The 17,868-nt window shown below is 41.4% G+C and overlaps 1 protein-coding gene across 1 annotated transcript in view; it reads left to right on the top strand.

Annotated features, from left to right (window-relative positions):
• Positions 1-8,430, top strand: part of LOC140205192 (protein RIC-3-like) — a 79,945-nt gene extending 71,515 nt beyond the window's left edge. The window contains exons 5-6 of the mRNA XM_072272542.1: positions 6,367-6,512; positions 7,366-8,430. Coding sequence (XP_072128643.1) covers positions 6,367-6,512; positions 7,366-7,805 — 586 coding nt within the window. The 3' untranslated portion in view covers positions 7,806-8,430. The remainder of the gene's footprint in view (positions 1-6,366; positions 6,513-7,365) is intronic.
• Positions 8,431-17,868: the final 9,438 nt, after the last annotated feature.

The following is a 17,868-nucleotide window of genomic DNA, read 5'->3' as shown; positions in this document are numbered from 1 at the left end:
GATAAGCAGACAAACAAGCTTGAGCTATCCACAAATGGGAAGTCTGAGATTGGCTGGGTAATCTTTTAAAAAGGAAGAATATTTTATTGTCAGAGACAGTTAAGAAAAAATATGTTAAAACACTTCATGTATTGAAGTGTTTTTATTTAACTAAGAAACGATAGAAACTCACCAGCCAATGAGATATAAGGCATAGGACATAGGACATAGACCAGTATAGCTCAGGAACAGGCCTTTCGGCCCATAATGTTGTGCCGATCCAAATAAATAAACCAATGAGTGATATTTAGAGAAAATAAAGTTAAATTATTCCCAAAAGACAAAACAAGAGGCAAAAATTCCACTCAGTTATAGGCTATGTTCCCTCTAAGCTGTGCGTGCGCACGCACATTTTTCAACCAGCGCACAAAGGAAATTAATGTGTGCACAAAAGGTTAGTTACCTAAAATAATGTAGTAATTAATAATTATACTTATTGAAAATAATCTTTTAGCCAAATGTTTCTGTTAACTAGTTAGTTGGTTTTTCAAATACCACAATGCACGTCACTAATTTACTGTTCCGGTTTGTACAGCTGCATCACGGCGGCAGCTATCTTTGGCAGACAGTGTTCATATCGTAAAGTTTACAAAGATCTGTTTCAAATCCTGTAGATAGCTTACTAAGTTTTTATTGAAAACAATCAGTCAAATGACCCTGTGGCTAAATACTGTCACAAGTAAGTTGATAAACATCACATACAAAGTAGCTTTACAGGTTTTAAGTGATGTCTTTGATGAACTGGCTGCACTGTGCAAGATTCTGCAAAAGAGTGGCCTGACACCAACTGATTCACTTCATTTTGCGCGAGGCAAAATTGACAAGATAAGAAAGCAGTATCTGGGAGACAATGTTTCGTGGAGTGACAAAGTTAAGGTTTTGCTAAGCCAACAACGTGAAGAAAACTTCACAGTAGGTACAAGTTTGCTGTTGATTTTTATAAATAGTCTTTGTGTTCATTTAGAAGAAAGATTTCCTGAAGATGAGGTACAAGAATAGTCAACTTTTGATTTCTCCGCAATTGCAGATTGTGACTTCACAGTTGGCGATGAACAAGTTAATGCCTTACGTCTAAAATATCATAATTTTCTAGCTAAAAATACTGTAATAGTTAGACAGTTTAATGATTTCAAATTTTCCTTGCAAGAAAAAATTAAATACAAACTGATTTCGAACTTTGCTCAAATGGTGACATTTGTACTTCAAAATGAACAGTTTTGCGACCTTGCACAGTTGATGGACATTGGGGGAACCTTTCTTGCGTCTAGTACGGACTGTGAGCGAGGTTTTAGCCTAACTCAAAAACAAGCTGAGAAACCGTTTAGGTGAATGTCATTTGCATATGTTAATGAGAATCTAAAGCTATCAGTTGGATGGAAGTTCCATTAGTCTAGATAGAGTTTACAAAGAATTGGTAAATGCCAAAGACAGGAGAGAGAAAAAAATAACTGAGTGACTTAAATATGTATGTTATTTTGTTGTTATTCTGTGCAGTTTTATGACAAGTATTTTGTAAACCTACATAAACTGTGCCATGTGTGTATTCAGTACACACATACTTTTGTCACAGGAAAAAAATTTGCACAACATAAGATTTTTGCGCACACGGATGACTACAAATTAGAGGGAACATTGGTTATAGGCAACTGTTAGGCATTACTTTCCAAGCAAAAACAGTGATAAAAACAAAATCAAAAACTTCTAAAAGAGAGATCTATGACTCTTTTATAACACCATTCAGCCAAAAGTCAGAGGAGCAGAATTAGGCCATTCAGTCTGTCAGGTCTGATCCACCATTCGATCATGGCTGATTTATTTCCCTTCCCAAGCCCATTAGAAACATAGAGAACATACAGCATAGTACAGGCCCTTTGGTCCACAAAGCTGTGCCAAACACGTCCTAGAACTATCTAGGTTTTACCCAGAGCCCTCTATTTTTCTAAGCTCCATGTAGCCATCCAGGAGTCTTTTAAAAGACCCTATTGTTTCTGCCTGTACTACCGCCGCCAGCAGCCCATTCCACGCACTCACCACTCTCTGCGTAAAAAACTTACCCCTGACATTTCCTCTGTACCTACCTCCAAGCACCTTAAAACTATGCCCTCTCGTGCTAGCCATTTCAGCCCTGGGGAAAGGCGTCTGACTATCCACATGATCAATGCTTCTCATTATCTTGTACACCTCTATCAAGTCACCTCTCATCCTCCGTCGCTTCAAGGAGAAAAGGCCGAGTTCACTCAACCTGTTCTCATAAGGCATGCTCCCCAATCCAGGCAACATCCTTGTAAATCTCCTCTGCACTCTTTCTATGGTTTCCACGTCCTTCCTATAGTGAGGTGACCAGAAATGAGTACAGTACTCCAAGTGGGGTCTGACCGGGGTCCTATAGAGCTGCAACATTACCTCTCGGCTCTTAAACTCAATGAAGACCAATGCACCGTGTGCCTCCTTAACCATAGAGTCAATCTGCGTAGCAGCTTTGAGTGTCCTATGGACTCAGACCCCAAGATCCCTCTGATCCTCCACACTGCCAAGAGTCTTACCATTAATATTATATTCTGCCATCATATTTGACCTACCAAAATGAACCACCTCACACTTATTTGGGTTGAACTCCATCTGCCACTTCTCAGCCCAGTTTTGCATCCTATCAATGTCCCGTTGTAACCTCTGGCAGCCCTCCACACTATCCACAACACCCCCAATCTTCTTGACTAGATTTACAACAGCCTTTGTACACCACTGATCTTGTACCCTACCATCCTTTCCATGTTTCATTGGAACATACCTACTCAGAACCCCACGCAAATATCCCCTGAACATTTGCCACATTTCTTCAGTACATTTCCCTGAGAATATCTGTTTCCAATTTATGCTTCCAAGTTTCTGCCTGATAGCCTCATAGTTCCCCTTACTCCAATTAAATGTTTCCTGAACTAGTCTGTTCCTATCCCTCTCCAATGCTTTCCATTCTATTCTTGTCTGTTCCTCTCCATTCTCCTGCCTTCTGCCTGTAATCTTTGATGCTCTTACTAATCAAGGACCTATCAACTTCAGCTTTAAATATATCCAATGACCTGGCCTCCACAGCCATCTGTGGTAATGAATTCCACAGATTCAGCACCCTCTGGCTAAAGAAATTCCTCCTTATCATTGTCCTAAAAGGATGCCCTTCTATTCTGAGTTTGTGACTTCTGGTCCTAGACTTTCCCACTATGGAAACATCCTCTCCTCACCCATTCTATCGAGGTCTTTCAGTAATTGGTAGGTTTCAATGAGATCCCACCTCATTCTTCTAAACTTCAGTGAGTACAGGCACAAAAGCATCAAGTGCTCTTCGTATGTTAACTTTTTCAGTCCTAAGATCATTCTTGTAACCTGTGGACCCTTTCCAATGCCTGCACATCTCTTCTTAGATGTGGGGCTCAAAACTGTTCACGATTCTCCAAATGTCATCTGACTAGTGCCTAATAAAGCCACAGCATTATATTCTTGTTTTCATCTTCTAATCCTCTTATTTGCCTTCCTTCCTATCAACTCAACTTGCAAGTTCACCATTAGGGAAACCTACACCAGGACTCCCAAGTCCTTTTTGCACCTCAGATTTCTAAATTTCCTCTTCGTTTAGAAAATGTTCTACACGTTTATTCCTTCCATCAAAGTACATGGCCATACACTTTTCTACATTGTATTTGATCTGCCAGTTCCTTGCCCATTCTTCTAATCTGTCTAAGTCCTCTGCAGACTCCCTGCTTCCCCAGCACTACCTGCTCCTCCACCTATCTTTGTATCATCAGCAAATCTAGGTACTAAGCATTCAATTCCGTCATATAATGCAAAAATTAGTACTGTAGGCCCAACACTGACCTCTGCGTAAACCCACTAGCCAGTGGCAGACAACCAGAAAAGGGCCACTTTAATTCCCACTCTTCTCTCCTGCCAGTCAGCCTATCTTCTATCCATGCTAATACCTTTCCTGTAATGAATTCATACCTTGTTTAACATACTATGTGTGGCATCTTGTCAAAGGCCTACTGAAAATCCAAGTAGCCAGCTTCCATTGACTGTTATTTCCTCAAAGAATCCCAACAGATTTGTCATCAAGATTTCTCTTTAAAGAAACCATGCTGACTTTGGCCTGTTTTATTGTGTGCTTCCAAGTACCCTGAAGCCTCATTTTTAATAATGGACTCCAACATCTTGCTAACCACTGAAATCATGCTAGCTGGCTGATAATTTCCTATCTTTTGCTTCCCTCCCATCTTAAAGAGAGTAGTGACACTTGCGATTCTTGAAAGTGGTTCTTGAAAGATCATTTCTAATTCCACCACAGTCTCTTCAGCTACCTCTTTCAGAACCCTGGAGTAAAGTCCATCTGGTCCAGATGACTTATCTACCTTCAGACCTTTCAGCTTCCCAAGCACCTTCTCTTTAGTAATAGTGACTACATTTATCTCTGCTCCTTGATACTCTCGAATTTCTGACATGCTGCTGATGTCATTCACAGTGGAGACTAACAAAAAATACTTATTCAGTTTGTATGCCTTTTCTTTGTTTCCCATTACTACCTCTCCAGCATCATTTTCCAGCATTCCAATATCCACTTTTGCCTCTCTTTTATTCTTATATTTTGAAAAAGGTTTTAGTATCCTCTTCATTTTTTGATTAATAGTTCATTTAATATCAGAGAATGTTTACAATATACTACCTGAAATTCTTGCTCTTTGCAGACATCCATGAAAACAGAAGTGTGCCCAAAGAATGAGTGACAGTAAAAACATTAGACCCCCAAAGCCCTCCATACTTCCCCCTCCCACGTACAAGCAGCAGGAAAGCAATGACCCTCCCCACCCCCACTTCAACAAAAAAAATCAACAGCACCCTATATCCACCAAGCAAGCAATGGAAAAACCCCAAAGAAAGACCATGATCTGCAGTACAACAAACACGAATCGTTCACCCAACAAGTTGACATGCCACAGGCTCTCTTTCTCCCTAATAAAGGGACAGAGAGGTGTCACTCTGTCACAGTGAGAGGAAAGACATAACAACGCAACTCACTGATTTGTGATGATAAAGTCGGCTGTGTCGCGTTTTTCCTGAGGTTTCTGACTCGAGAACGGGTGACAAATTCTCCCACACCAATAAGACAGAAAGAGAGAGAATGCGATTTGCTGAGTACCGAGCCCCCAACAGCCAATCCGCTGTTCCCGATGTTTCTCAGAACCCGAAGGCACACTCGTCTTTTAGGCAGCATTCTTGCAATATTGGAAAGCGGCTGGTTATAAGGCCCTGGGAATGGGTCCCACTGCTGCAAAAAACCAAAGTCTGAATGTAACTGTAGGTCAGGGTCTCATCCACTTTGAAAAGGGGAAAGAGAGATATTAAAGGTAGAAACTAAGCTGTTTCCGCGGATGAGCATGAAGAAGTCACTCTTAAGCGCTGTCATAGCTCCACCACTCAGCTTACCCTAATTTCATCTTTTCTCTCTTTATTGCTTTTTTAGTTGTCTTCTGTTAGTTTTTAAAAGCTTCCAAACCCTCTAGCTTCCCACTAATCTTTGCTATATTATATGCCCTCTCTTTTGCTCTTATGCTGTCTGACTTTCCTTGCAAGTCATGGCTGCCTCATACTCCCCTTAGATTGCTTCTTCTTTGCGATGAATTGATCCTGTGTCTTCTGAACAACTCCCAGAAACTCCAGCAATTGCTGCTCTACCGTCGTCATCCCAGCTTGTGTTTCCTTCCAATTAACTTTGGCCAGTTCCTCTCACATTCCTCTGTAGTTACCTTTACTCAACTGTAATACTGGTGTTCAAAGATCTAGCAAAGTTATGTTAGGCTGAATGATCTGTTTTCCAAAGTTCCAATGTTCTAGAATTCAGAGGTGCTGGACTATATTAAGGGTTACCAAGCTTCCTAATTCATAGTTAGGTCCTTCATCTGCTTTAGAATCATCCTGGGGCAACAGCAATGCTCAGGTCTTTTTATTTATGATGATAAGGCAAAGCATAAACCCTTCACTTCGGCCTTTTCACTATCTCTAGCTCCAAGGAGTTCTTGGATTTCTTCATGGTTATGACTAACAACCCATACAAATGTCACAGCCTTCCCTTTCCAGAACAACCACCTCTCATCTTGCTCTCATCCACTTTCCATTGTCCATTCCATTTCCAACTTCATCCGCTCTGAACCATTTTCCTTCTCGGATGAAGATTTCAATATTTAGGGAGGGTGAGGGAAAACAATGCTTACATGATTTTCTGGATCATATCTTAAGTTAGTGTCTGATAGAAAATGCTACATCTTTTATTTTGTGTGTCCGAAGGTTTACAAATGATACCAGGGAACAGGAAGAAAATTTACTGAGACAATTGAATGAAATCACCAGAGTCATGAAAGAGCAGAAATTCATTGAAGGCATTGGTCCTGAGAAAGAAACAGAGGAACCCCCTTGCATGGAGCAAACTGAAGGTACAGCTAAATCCTTAAATCCATACAGCACATTTGAAAAGGATTACGTGTTCAATATAGTATGGGGGAGGTTTGCCTCTTTTCTAATAATGTACTGTTTAGCACTCAAACTAAAGCACAGTGAATTTATTTTCTTACCTAACTCTTAAAAAATACTGATTTCTGAATTTCAGAATTTGTATTCCATGCAAGTGCCTCATTACTAAAGTAAGGGAGTGCCATTCAATGCACATTGTCAGACCTTAAAGATTGTCCAGTAGAATTAGAAAGTTGGGTGAGAATTTACTATAACCCACATGTGGAGGGCATTGGGAAGTAACTCACTGTAAATGGAGGAGGGAGCAGGGTCTGGTGTTCTACGGACTGGGAATAGGAGAAGATTGGAAAATCTCAGTAATGTCAATTGTGTTGAACACTTGTCACCATTTTTAGGAATGCTTGGGCAGTGCTGGTTCTTCACTGCTTCAACTCTAAGTTTGTCCTGAACTCAAAGAAGCTGCTGGATCATCCACCTGGTATATAATTTGACTAATGGTTGCTTCAAATATGGCCAAGCAATTCTTCTTTGTGCCTATCCTGTATGCATTTTATGCCTGCTCGCCACTTTAGGACTTTAGAAAGCAGCACAGCACACAAAAGGTGTTTGCTGCTCCAATTTAACCTCAGTAGTGTCAGAACATTTGATAACAGGCCATTTCCATTTATGTTGACTGATACTACAAATTCAGCTAAATAAATTAAGAGTATCAAATTACCCTGAAACATGTTTTCTTTTGTTTTACAATATAATATCCAGGTATAGGTCAAGTTTGAAGTAATCTAATGTCAATATTTCTTGATTCATATTTCAAAGGTTATCCTGAGGAGACAGCCCAATCCAGATGCAGTTGCCAGCATGACTCCGATTATTCTGAGTCCAGTCAGCTTTCTGGTGAGGAGGTGGAAGACAAAATAGAAGACAAATGGTTGTCCAACAAAACTACAGATGATGAAATAAGACACCGTCAAAAATGCCATGGAGTAAGCCATCAGAAAGGTGCACAAATTGGCCCAGGTGTGAGTGCTAATGATATTAAGGGGAAAGGTCTCCACCATGAAGACTCCAAGTATCTTGTCAGTGAAAATGATAACTCGGCTGTTACACCAGACATCAGCTCTGAGAACGACTGTAATGTGGGTGGCCAAATTACAGATGAATCTAGTCTGGACCATTATGTCAGTGAACTACAGCCTGTAATCATGTACAATATTGAAGATGTACTGCGAAAGCGCAACAAGACGGCAATAGAATAACTAGTCTGAAAATCATCATAAAGATAATTAATCTTTGGAATATATTATTCAGACCATATCAGATATTTTAGCATTGGGTACTTTCTCACATTACTCTTGTCCTCTCCATGATTGCTAGGGTTGTTTAGATTGCCACATTTTTAAAAAAAAACTAACTGACTTCTTTCTTTACTTTTCCACTATCAATGTCCCCTTCTCATTAATGGCAAGGTCTTCATAATGATTGCGTAAATGAAGAACAAATGTGTAATATTTACACCCTTGGTTAAAATTGCAACTTAAAGCATGAATGCACTGTGATCCCTGGCACCCTTCATCTTCCGTCAGGTTTGCAGCTCCACCATCCAGCTGATCCATCAGTTGTTCTCTCACATGCCCATCAGCTCCAATCACCTCATACCAGGAACAATATAGTGAGCCTACAGACCCACATGTCTTGGAGGATGGAAACTAGATCACCTGAGGGGAATACATAGTCGTGGGGAGAACTGCAAACTCTATGTGGGCAGATATATGGTCATTTCCCTGGAACTGTGAGGCAGCAACCTCAACACTGTGTCACCGTGCTGATGTCCCAGATTAACCCAAATACCATTCTGAAAATATTTTCAACCTTTTGTTAGTACAGATACAGCAGCAGCATTATTCTATCAGTCATATTTCAGCAATCCATCAGTTAACAAACTGGACAGTCTGAAAGTCTGTCTAACCTACATCACTGTTGTCTGATCACGAACAAGAGAAAATCCGTAGATGCCGGAAATCCAAGTAACACACGCAAAATGCTGGAGGAACTCAGCAGGCCAGGCAGCATCTATGGAAAAGAGTACAGTTGATGTTTCAGGCCGAAACCCTTCAGCAGGATTGGAGAAAAAGAGATGAGGGGTAGAGCAAAAGGGTGGAGGGGAGGGAGAAACACAAGGGGATATGTGAAACCAGAGGGAGAGAGGTGACGTAAAGAGTTGGGAAGTTAATTGGTGAAAGAGATACAGCGCTGGAGAAGGGGGAATCTAATAGGAGAGGACAGAAGGCAACGGAAGAAAGAAAAAGGGGGAGGAGCACCAGAGCGAGGCGATGGGCAGGCAAGGAGACAAGGTGAGAGAGGGAAAAGGGAATGGGGAATAGAGAAGGGAGGGGCATTACCAGGAGTTCAAGATATCAATGTTCAGCCATCAGGTTGGAGCCTACCCAGACGGAATATAAGGTGTTGCTCCTCCTGAGTGTGATCACATTGAGACAGTAGAAGAGGCCATGGATGGAGCACCTATGCTCTGTCGGCCAGAAAAAGAGGGATCTCCCAGTGGCCACCCATTTTAATTCCACTTTCCATTCCCATTCCGATATGACTTGATGATGGAGAGGACAATATGAGTGAGGTTGATGTTCTGGAGCATGTTGATATTAAGGGAGAGGAGGTGTTGGAGTTGTTAAAATACATTAGGACGGATAAGGCCCCGGGGCCTGATGGAATATTCCCCAGGCTGCTCCACAAGGCGAGGGAAGAGATTGCCGAGCCTCTGGCTAGGATCTTTATGTCCTCGTTGTCCACTGGAATGGTACTGGAGGGTTGGAGGGAGGTGAATGTTGTCCCCTTGTTCAAAAAAGGTAGTAGGGATAGTCCGGGTAATTATAGACCAGTGAGCCTTACGTCTGTGGTGGGAAAGCCGTTGGAAAAGATTCTTAGAGATAGGATCTATGGACATTTAGAGAATCATGGTCTGATTCAGGGGCAATCAGCATGGCTTTGTGAGGGGCAGATCGTGTCTAACAAGCCTGGTAGAGTTCTTTGAGGAGTTGACCAGGCATATAGATGAGGGTAGTGCAGTGAATGTGATCTATATGGATTTTAGTAAGGCATTTGTCAAGGTTCCATATGGTAGGCTTATTCAGAAAGTCAGAAGGCATGGGATCCAGGGAAGTTTGGCCAGGTGGATTCAGAATTGGCTTGCCTGCAGAAGGCAGAGGGTCATGGTGGAGGGAGTACATTCAGATTGGAGGATTGTGACTAGTGGTGTCCCACAAAGATCTGTTCTGGGACCTCTACTTTTCGTGATTTTTATTAACGACCTGGATGTTGGGGTAGAAGGGTGGGTTGGCAAGTTTGCAGATGACACAAAGGTTGGTGGTGTTGTAGATAGTGTAGAGGATTGTCAAAGATTGCAGAGAGACATTGATAGGATGCAGAAGTGGGCTGAGAAGTGGCAGATGGAGTTCAACCCGGAGAAGTGTGAGGTGGTACACTTTGGAAGGACAAACTCCAAGGCAGAGTACAAAGTAAATGGCAGGATACTTGGTAGTGTGGAGGAGCAGAGGGATCTGGGGGTACATGTCCACAGATCCCTGAAAGTTGCCTCACAGGTGGATAGGGTAGTTAAGAAAGCTTATGGGGTGTCAGCTTTCATAAGTCGAGTGATAGAGTTTAAGAGTCATGATGTAATGATGCAGCTCTATAAAACTCTGGTTAGGCCACACTTGGAGTACTGTGTCCAGTTCTGGTCGCCTCACTATAGGAAGGATGTGGAAGCATTGGAAAGGGTACAGAGGAGATTTACCAGGATGCTGCCTGGTTTAGAGAGTATGCATTATGATCAGAGATTAAGAGAGCTAGAGCTTTACTCTTTGGAGAGAAGGAGGATGAGAGGAGACATGATAGAGGTGTACAAGGTAATAAGAGGAATAGATAGAGTGGATAGCCAGCACCTCTTCCCCAGGGCACCACTGCTCAATACAAGAGGAAGGTAAGGGGTAGGAAGTTCAAGGGGGATATTAGAGGAAGGTTTTTTACTCAGAGAGTGGTTGGTGCATGGAATGCACTGCCTGAGTCAGTGGTGGAGGCAGATACGCTAGTGAAGTTTAAGAGACTACTGGACAGGTATATGGAGGAATTTAAGTTGAGGGCTTATATGGGAGGCAGGGTTTGAGGGTTGGCACAACATTGTGGGCCGAAGGGCCTGTACTCTGCTGTACTATTCTATGTTCTATGTTCTATGTCCATCCATGGCCACCTCTACTGTTGCAATGAGGCCACATTCAGGTTGGAGGAGCAACACCTTATATTCCATCTGAGTAGTCTCCAACCTGATGGCATTAACATCGAGTTCTCGAACTTCTGGTAATGCTCCCCCATTCTCATCTCCCTCTCTCACCTTATCTCTTTGCCTGCCCATCGCCTTGCTCTGGTGCTCCTCCCCCTTTTTCTTTCTTCCAGGGCCTTCTGTCCTCTCCTGTTAGATTCCCCCTCTCCAGGTCTTTCACCAATCAAACTCTGGTTTCACCTATCACCTTTCGTTTCTCCCTCCCCTCCCCCCAACCTTTTACTCTGATTCCTCATCTTTTTTTTTTCAGTCTTGCTGAAAGGTCTTGGCCAGAAACGCCAACTATTTATTCTTTTCCACAGATGCTGTCTGGCCTGCTGAGTTCCTCCAGCATTTTGTGTGTGTCACATTTGTCCGTCTGCTTTTGACCTGTTTTCCAAGTACAATCACATTCTACTGAGTGTTGCAATGTGGGCTTGATCAAGGGTAAAGGAAAGAATGAAACTTCTTCTTCTGATTTCATGTCCTTCATCTGTCCCTATGCATTGTCCAGAATCTACATGGAATTCCATAAGCACGAGGGGCATTATTAACCATAGCCAGCTGGCAAGAAGTTAATGGCATTAGTTTTAATCCTTATAGCATTCTCCTCTCCCTTGATGTTAAAAGAGGATAACATTAGGTGTGATGCAAAAATTAAATCCAAACCTATGGATTTCACAGCTGGGTGAATTTTGTCAAAGTTAACCTCACCAGTCCCCAGTAGGATTGCTTTTAGATGTTTGTTATGGTATGAAATACGCATCGAAACGTTAAGCAGTTCCCTAATCATATAATCACCTTCACATCCCTGTTTGTTAACATGTAGAAATGTTTACTTCTAACAATTAAAACAGAAATAATTAACATGTCCTCTCTGTAAAGGCTGCAATTTGTGGCATAGCCATTATCTTTCGTGAAGTTAGGCTATTTTCTCCTCAATCCTGCCCCCCCCCTTTTTTAAAACATTTGATTTGAAACATATGTTGGAAGTGCAATAAATGTGATTAACTGCAACCTCTTTGTAGAAGACTTGTCATACACTGAATCCCATTATAGCACCATCAGTGTCATAAGACAATATTAACATTGCAATTTGTTTCAATGAGCATTGCACTTTGTGCTCTCCACTAGCTCTATAACAAATGCAATTTTGTTAACATCCTTGTAAATGTAAAAGCAACATTTATCTTCAATGGCTATATTCAATCACTGCACTCTAAGCATATTGCGGCTGTTCAGAGTTTAAAATAAATATATGTTGTTGTTAATAATATTGATAGAAGTGAAAATCAGTGCACAATAATTATATTTTTGCTGAATTTTTGAAGTTGGCCTCTACAAAGAATGAGTCAGATTGTGTTCCATGAAATATTTAACTACATTATGTGCACTTTCTTTAAGGAAATAAATGGTCTGGTGGTCACACAACCAACTTTGCAGCCTGGCTGGTGTGGCTACTACAAACAACATAGACAGTGTATTACTGTACCTACAAATCACCATGAATGAAACTTCCCCTGAGCATATTCACAAGCAAGTCAATGGACCTTCCATCTGTGAAGAATATAAGGAATGGTGGTGGGAATTTTGGAAATTGCTACATTGTACATTAATGGTATGAGTTTATAATATCCATGGAGAATCAGAGGGTTTGCATCACCTTTCAGACAGCTCCAATCAGTTCCAAGCAAACTGCTGATCTATTACTCGATGGTGATGGGGGGGGGGGGTGACAGACAATAAAGTGAGGGGTGGGGGAAAAGAGAGGGAAAGAGGTGTAGCCATATGGCCCATAATGACCAGGTAAGGCAGAGCAAAAAACATATTATGTTTGAAGTGCAGTCATAATAATATTAGACCATAAGATTTAGGAGCAGGAGTAGGCCATTTAGCCCATCGAGTCTGCTTCGCCATTCAAACATGGGCTGATCCACTTCATCCAGTCATTCCCACTCCCCTGCTTTCACCCCATACTCTTTGACACCCTGGCTAATCAAGAACTATCTATCTCTGCCTTAAGTACAGCTAATGACTTGGGTCATTATTATATTGTTCACTCATGCTGATCCAATCACACCACAAGGCAGACTTATTGGCTTTCGACTTGGGGAACATCAATGGCTGATAACACCCATGGAGAACCATAACAGTGAGGCCCAGGGATGATATAATGATACTGTATGGTTAAACAAGTCATTGAAGGAGCCATCTTCAACATTACTTGCCTGGGGTTGAAGATGCATCTCCGCCGCCTGGGTATCAGTGTACACCAAACATGACCTCTAGAAAGGAAGAGATCTGCTGTCTTCCATGTGGAACAAAGATCACGTCACAAAATCTCTTCAGACAGATCTGAGCAAGATGAAGCAAAAGGATGCAGATATTGTACTACTCGTGTGGGAGTCAGATCAGGATGCATTCATTGTTGTGTGATTCTCTAAATTTTCATTAATCCACCTATTCAACACTTGATTCTGACAACATCCACCAGTCTCTTCTCTACCTGTCAAAATCAGGCAATAAGTTCTCATAGCAACCCATCTCCATTATTAAATTTGTGGTTTAAAAGACCAAGAAGTCATATGAAACACAATTTGTTAGACAGCACCAACAAAAGATGGGAAACATGGATACAAATAATGTTTAATGTGGCTCAGAACTGAAAGAAGCTTTTCCAAATGTATCTTATATAGGCTTCCATAACAGGAAATTTTTGAAGGAACTATGGAATTTAGACCATCATCCGTGCCTTTGTTTTGGACTTGATCTGGATTTGACCATCAAACATTCTTTTGGCTAAACTTTCATTATCATGTTCCATAGATTTGAGGTCATTAAAAATTCTGCTCATTTCCTATATACTGACTGAAGGTCCATTATACCACAGAAGAAGTGCTGTGTTTTCTACAGGACTTTAAGACCATGATCCCATCTAGATGGATGCAAAAGATCTCACAGAATTATTATTTGAACAGAGCAAGAGAATGATGCGCAGTATCCTTAACCAATATCACAATTAGGATTACAGGAAGCAGATTATTTAGTTGTTATTGTGTTGTCTACCCATGGACCTTGACCCCACCATCAAATATCAGGCAATAACCTCCCACAGAGTCACGGACCTCATTTCCTCAGGAGATCTTCCCTCCAGAATGTTGAGCCTTCTAGTGTGGCAGATCCAGACATCATAGAACATTGGACAATACAGGACCGTACAAGCCCTTTGGCTCGCAATGTTGTGCCAATCTACCTACTCCAATATCAATCTAACTCTTCCTTCCCAGATACCTCTCTGTTTTTCATTCATTCACATACCGAAGAGTCTCTTAAATCTCCCTAATCATAGATTCTGGAATGGATCCAGAGGACTGGAAAATTGCAAATGTCACTCTACTCTTCAAGAAGGGAGAGAGGCAGAAGAAAGGAAATTATTGGCCAGTTAGCTTAATCTCAGTGGTTGGGAAGACGTTGGAGTTGATTGTTAAGAATGTGGTATTGGTGTACTTGTACACACATAATAAAATAAGCCAAGGTCAGAATGTGTTCCTGAAGGGAAAATCTCCCCTGACACATTTGTTACAATTTTTTTTGAGAAATAACAAGCAGGATAGACCAAGGAGAATCAGCGAATGTTATGTACTTAGATTTTCAGAAGGCCTTTGATAAAGGTGCTGCACATGAAGCTGCTTATCAGGATAAGAAACAATGGTATAACAGGAAAGAGATCAGCATGGATAAAGCGTTGGCTGACTAGCAGGAGTCAAAGAGAGGAAATAAAGGATCCTATTCTGATTATCTGAAAAGGGATAACTTATACTCTGATCCAGTGACTAATGGTTTTCTCAGGAGTCTGTGTTGGGACCAACTTGTTTTTATGTTGAATGTCAATGATTTGGATGACAGAATCGATAGCTTTCTGGACAAACAATTAGTGGGATCAAAACTTGATTCCTTACCTGGGTTGGCCTCCCTGTGACTGCAGGCCAGCCTCACACCAAAACCTGTGACTCTCTTAACAGCATGTTTACATAATGATTACTGTATCTGAGATGTGAGACATTTTTCTATTGCCATTCCTTTATCTTTTGCACATCATTTTTGTTTGTTTTCATCATAATGGAGCTCTTCAATATTAAGTTTAATGAAAAGTTAATTAAATGCTACATTGTTTAATTGGAAGTACCTTAAAGGCATGCTTAGCCTTCAAGGGAGGATTGATAAGGTTAAAGATAGGATATTCTCATCATTAATTAATTGCCTGGTTTGAGCAGATGGGCATGTCTACCTATAGGCCATCATAGGCATCAATATAATTGTGTACTTGTAATTTTTTTTAACAGTTTGAAATCAATCCATTTGAGGAGTAAATTAACTATAGTATAAACTGCAAAACAAACATGGCATCCTTTGAGATTGGTCTAAGCACTTGTATGCAGAAGTTAGAAACTTCAGTTCCTCATTTCTCACATCAAGTTACTTCAGTCAACATACTTAAATTCAGAGATCCATGTAGATCCAAAATCATGAAGTTCTAGAGTCCCACAGCACAGAAACAGGACCTCAGCTCACCAACACCATGCTGACCTTTTAATCTATCTACACGAATCCTATTTCCCATATTAGTGTCACTGCTGCCCTTTGACTCCTCAACCATGTACTCCTTCAGACTTGCTACCACAATCCTTCCTTCCTGTTTTTGCTACCATCTTGTTTATGATTTGCTGCTCCACTGCAAAGCTTCTTTGAGGGATGCCTACCCCAAAGAAGTTTAAATTTTCTCTTCATTGGGAGTTCAGTGTCACTGTTCTCCCTCTGTGATCTCTGCTGCCCTCTGACTCTTTGACCATGTCCTCATCCAGACTCGCTAATGGAGCCATGTATCCTTCCTGGGAACTTGTCTTCACCACCATTGTGTTACTCTCCAGCCCTTTATCATTCCTACCCATCTGGCTTCACCTATTACCTTCTAACTATTCTCCTTCCCCTTCCCCACCTTTTTATTCTGACGATTTGCCTCTTCTTTTCAAGTCCTGAAGAGGGGTCTTGGCCTGAAACGTCAACTGTTTAGTCTTTTCCATAGATGCTGCCTGACCTTCTGAGTTCCTCCAGCATTTTGTGTCTGTTGCTTTAGATTTCCAGCATCAGCACAAGTTCTTGTTCTTATGAATTTCTCTGCCTTGTCTATTTCAGCATCTGTCCAAATAACTCTTAAACATAGTCATCTGATTCCATCACCTACCAGCAGAATTTCTGGTATCATATTCCAGAATTTAATTACTCTCTAACTAAAATTCACCAATCTAGGCAAGATCCTAGTGAATCTCCTCTGCATCCTCACCAGCAAAACCACATCCTTCCTACAGTAGGGTGACCAGACAGATGGTGACTAGGAGGCGTACAGGAGTGAGGTAGATCAGCTGGTTAAGTGGTGTTGCAATGACAATCTTGCAATCAAAGTCAGGAAGACCAAGGAATAGAGAGTGAAGTTCAGGAAAGGGAAATCAGGATAATACACACCTGCCTCATAGAGGAGTCAGCAGTAGAATGGATGAGTAGTTTCAATTTCATTGTCAACATCTCCAAACATCCATTCTGAGCCTAGCATATTGATGTAACTATGAAAGCAAACAAGCAGTAATATTTTATTAGGAGCTTGTGGGGATTTGGCATGTCACCAAATTTCTGGTAAGTTTCTATTGGTGCATTGTGGAGAGCATTCTGACTGGTTTCAACACTAACTGGTGTGGAGACTCCAATGTGAAGGATCAAAAGAGGCTGCTGAGGGTTGTATACTCAGCCAGCTTCATCTTGGGCACAACCCTCTCTGCCATCGAGGACATCCTCCAAATGTGGGTCTCAAGAAAATGACATCCATCATTAATCATCAGGATCACGCCCTCTTCCCATTGCTACCCATTGCTACCATCCACAAAGTGGGACAGGAGCCTGAAAGCAAACAATCAACATTTTAGGAACAGCTTCTTCCCCTCTGGCATCAGATTTATTTTATCAGATTTATTCTACCGGCCCTTTGAGCCACACTGCCCAGCAGTACCCCAATTAAATCCTAGCCTAATCACCAATTAATCTACTAATCAGTACATCTTTGGACTGTGAGAGGAAACCAGAATGGCCAGAGGAAATCTATACGGTCATGGGAAGAATGCACAAACCCCTTACAGGCAGCGGCATGAATAGTGTATGAACATCCATTGTTTCTGAATGGTGCATGAACCCATGAACACTAGCTCATTACGTTGCTGCCTTTTTTCACTACTTCTTAATATATTTTTTATTTTAACTTACAATATTTTTATGTATTGCAGTGTACTGCTGCTAAAGAACAAATTTCATGACATACTGTATGTCAATGATGATAAATGTGGTCCTGATTCTGACTCGAGAGTCCAAGTGCACCCTGGCTTGGATGTTTGGTAAAATGATAACATATAGCATAATGTTCCAACTCTTAGATTCTGTGCCCCAATCTATGAAAGCAAGTATGTCATACCTGAACCCATTGCAATTTGCCCATCGCCACAATAGATCAATGGCTCTTCACATGGCCTTAGACCACCTGGACAATACAAACACCTATGTCAGGATGCTATTCATTGACTACAGCTCAGGATTTAATACCATCATTCCCACAAACCTGATTGAGAAGTTACAGAACCTGGGCATCTGTACTTCCCTCTGTAACTGGATCCTCGACTTTCTAACCGGAAGACCACAATCTGTACGGATTGGTGATAAAATCTCCTCCTCGCCGATGATCAACACTGGTGCACCTCAGGGGCATGTGCTCAGCCTGCTGCTCTACTCGCTCTATACCCACGACTGTGGCTAGGCATAACCATCTATAAATTTGCTGACAATACAACCATTGTTGGTAGAATCTCAGGTGGTGACGGGAGGGCATACAGGAGTGAGATATACCGACTAGTGGAGTGGTGTCGCAGCAACAACCTTGCACTCGATGTCCT

This window comes from Mobula birostris, chromosome 11 (assembly GCF_030028105.1).
Source record: "Mobula birostris isolate sMobBir1 chromosome 11, sMobBir1.hap1, whole genome shotgun sequence".
NCBI lineage: Eukaryota > Metazoa > Chordata > Chondrichthyes > Myliobatiformes > Myliobatidae > Mobula > Mobula birostris.
The sequence above is the reverse complement of the archived record's forward strand: the minus strand, read 5'-3'. Positions and strand labels throughout refer to the sequence as shown.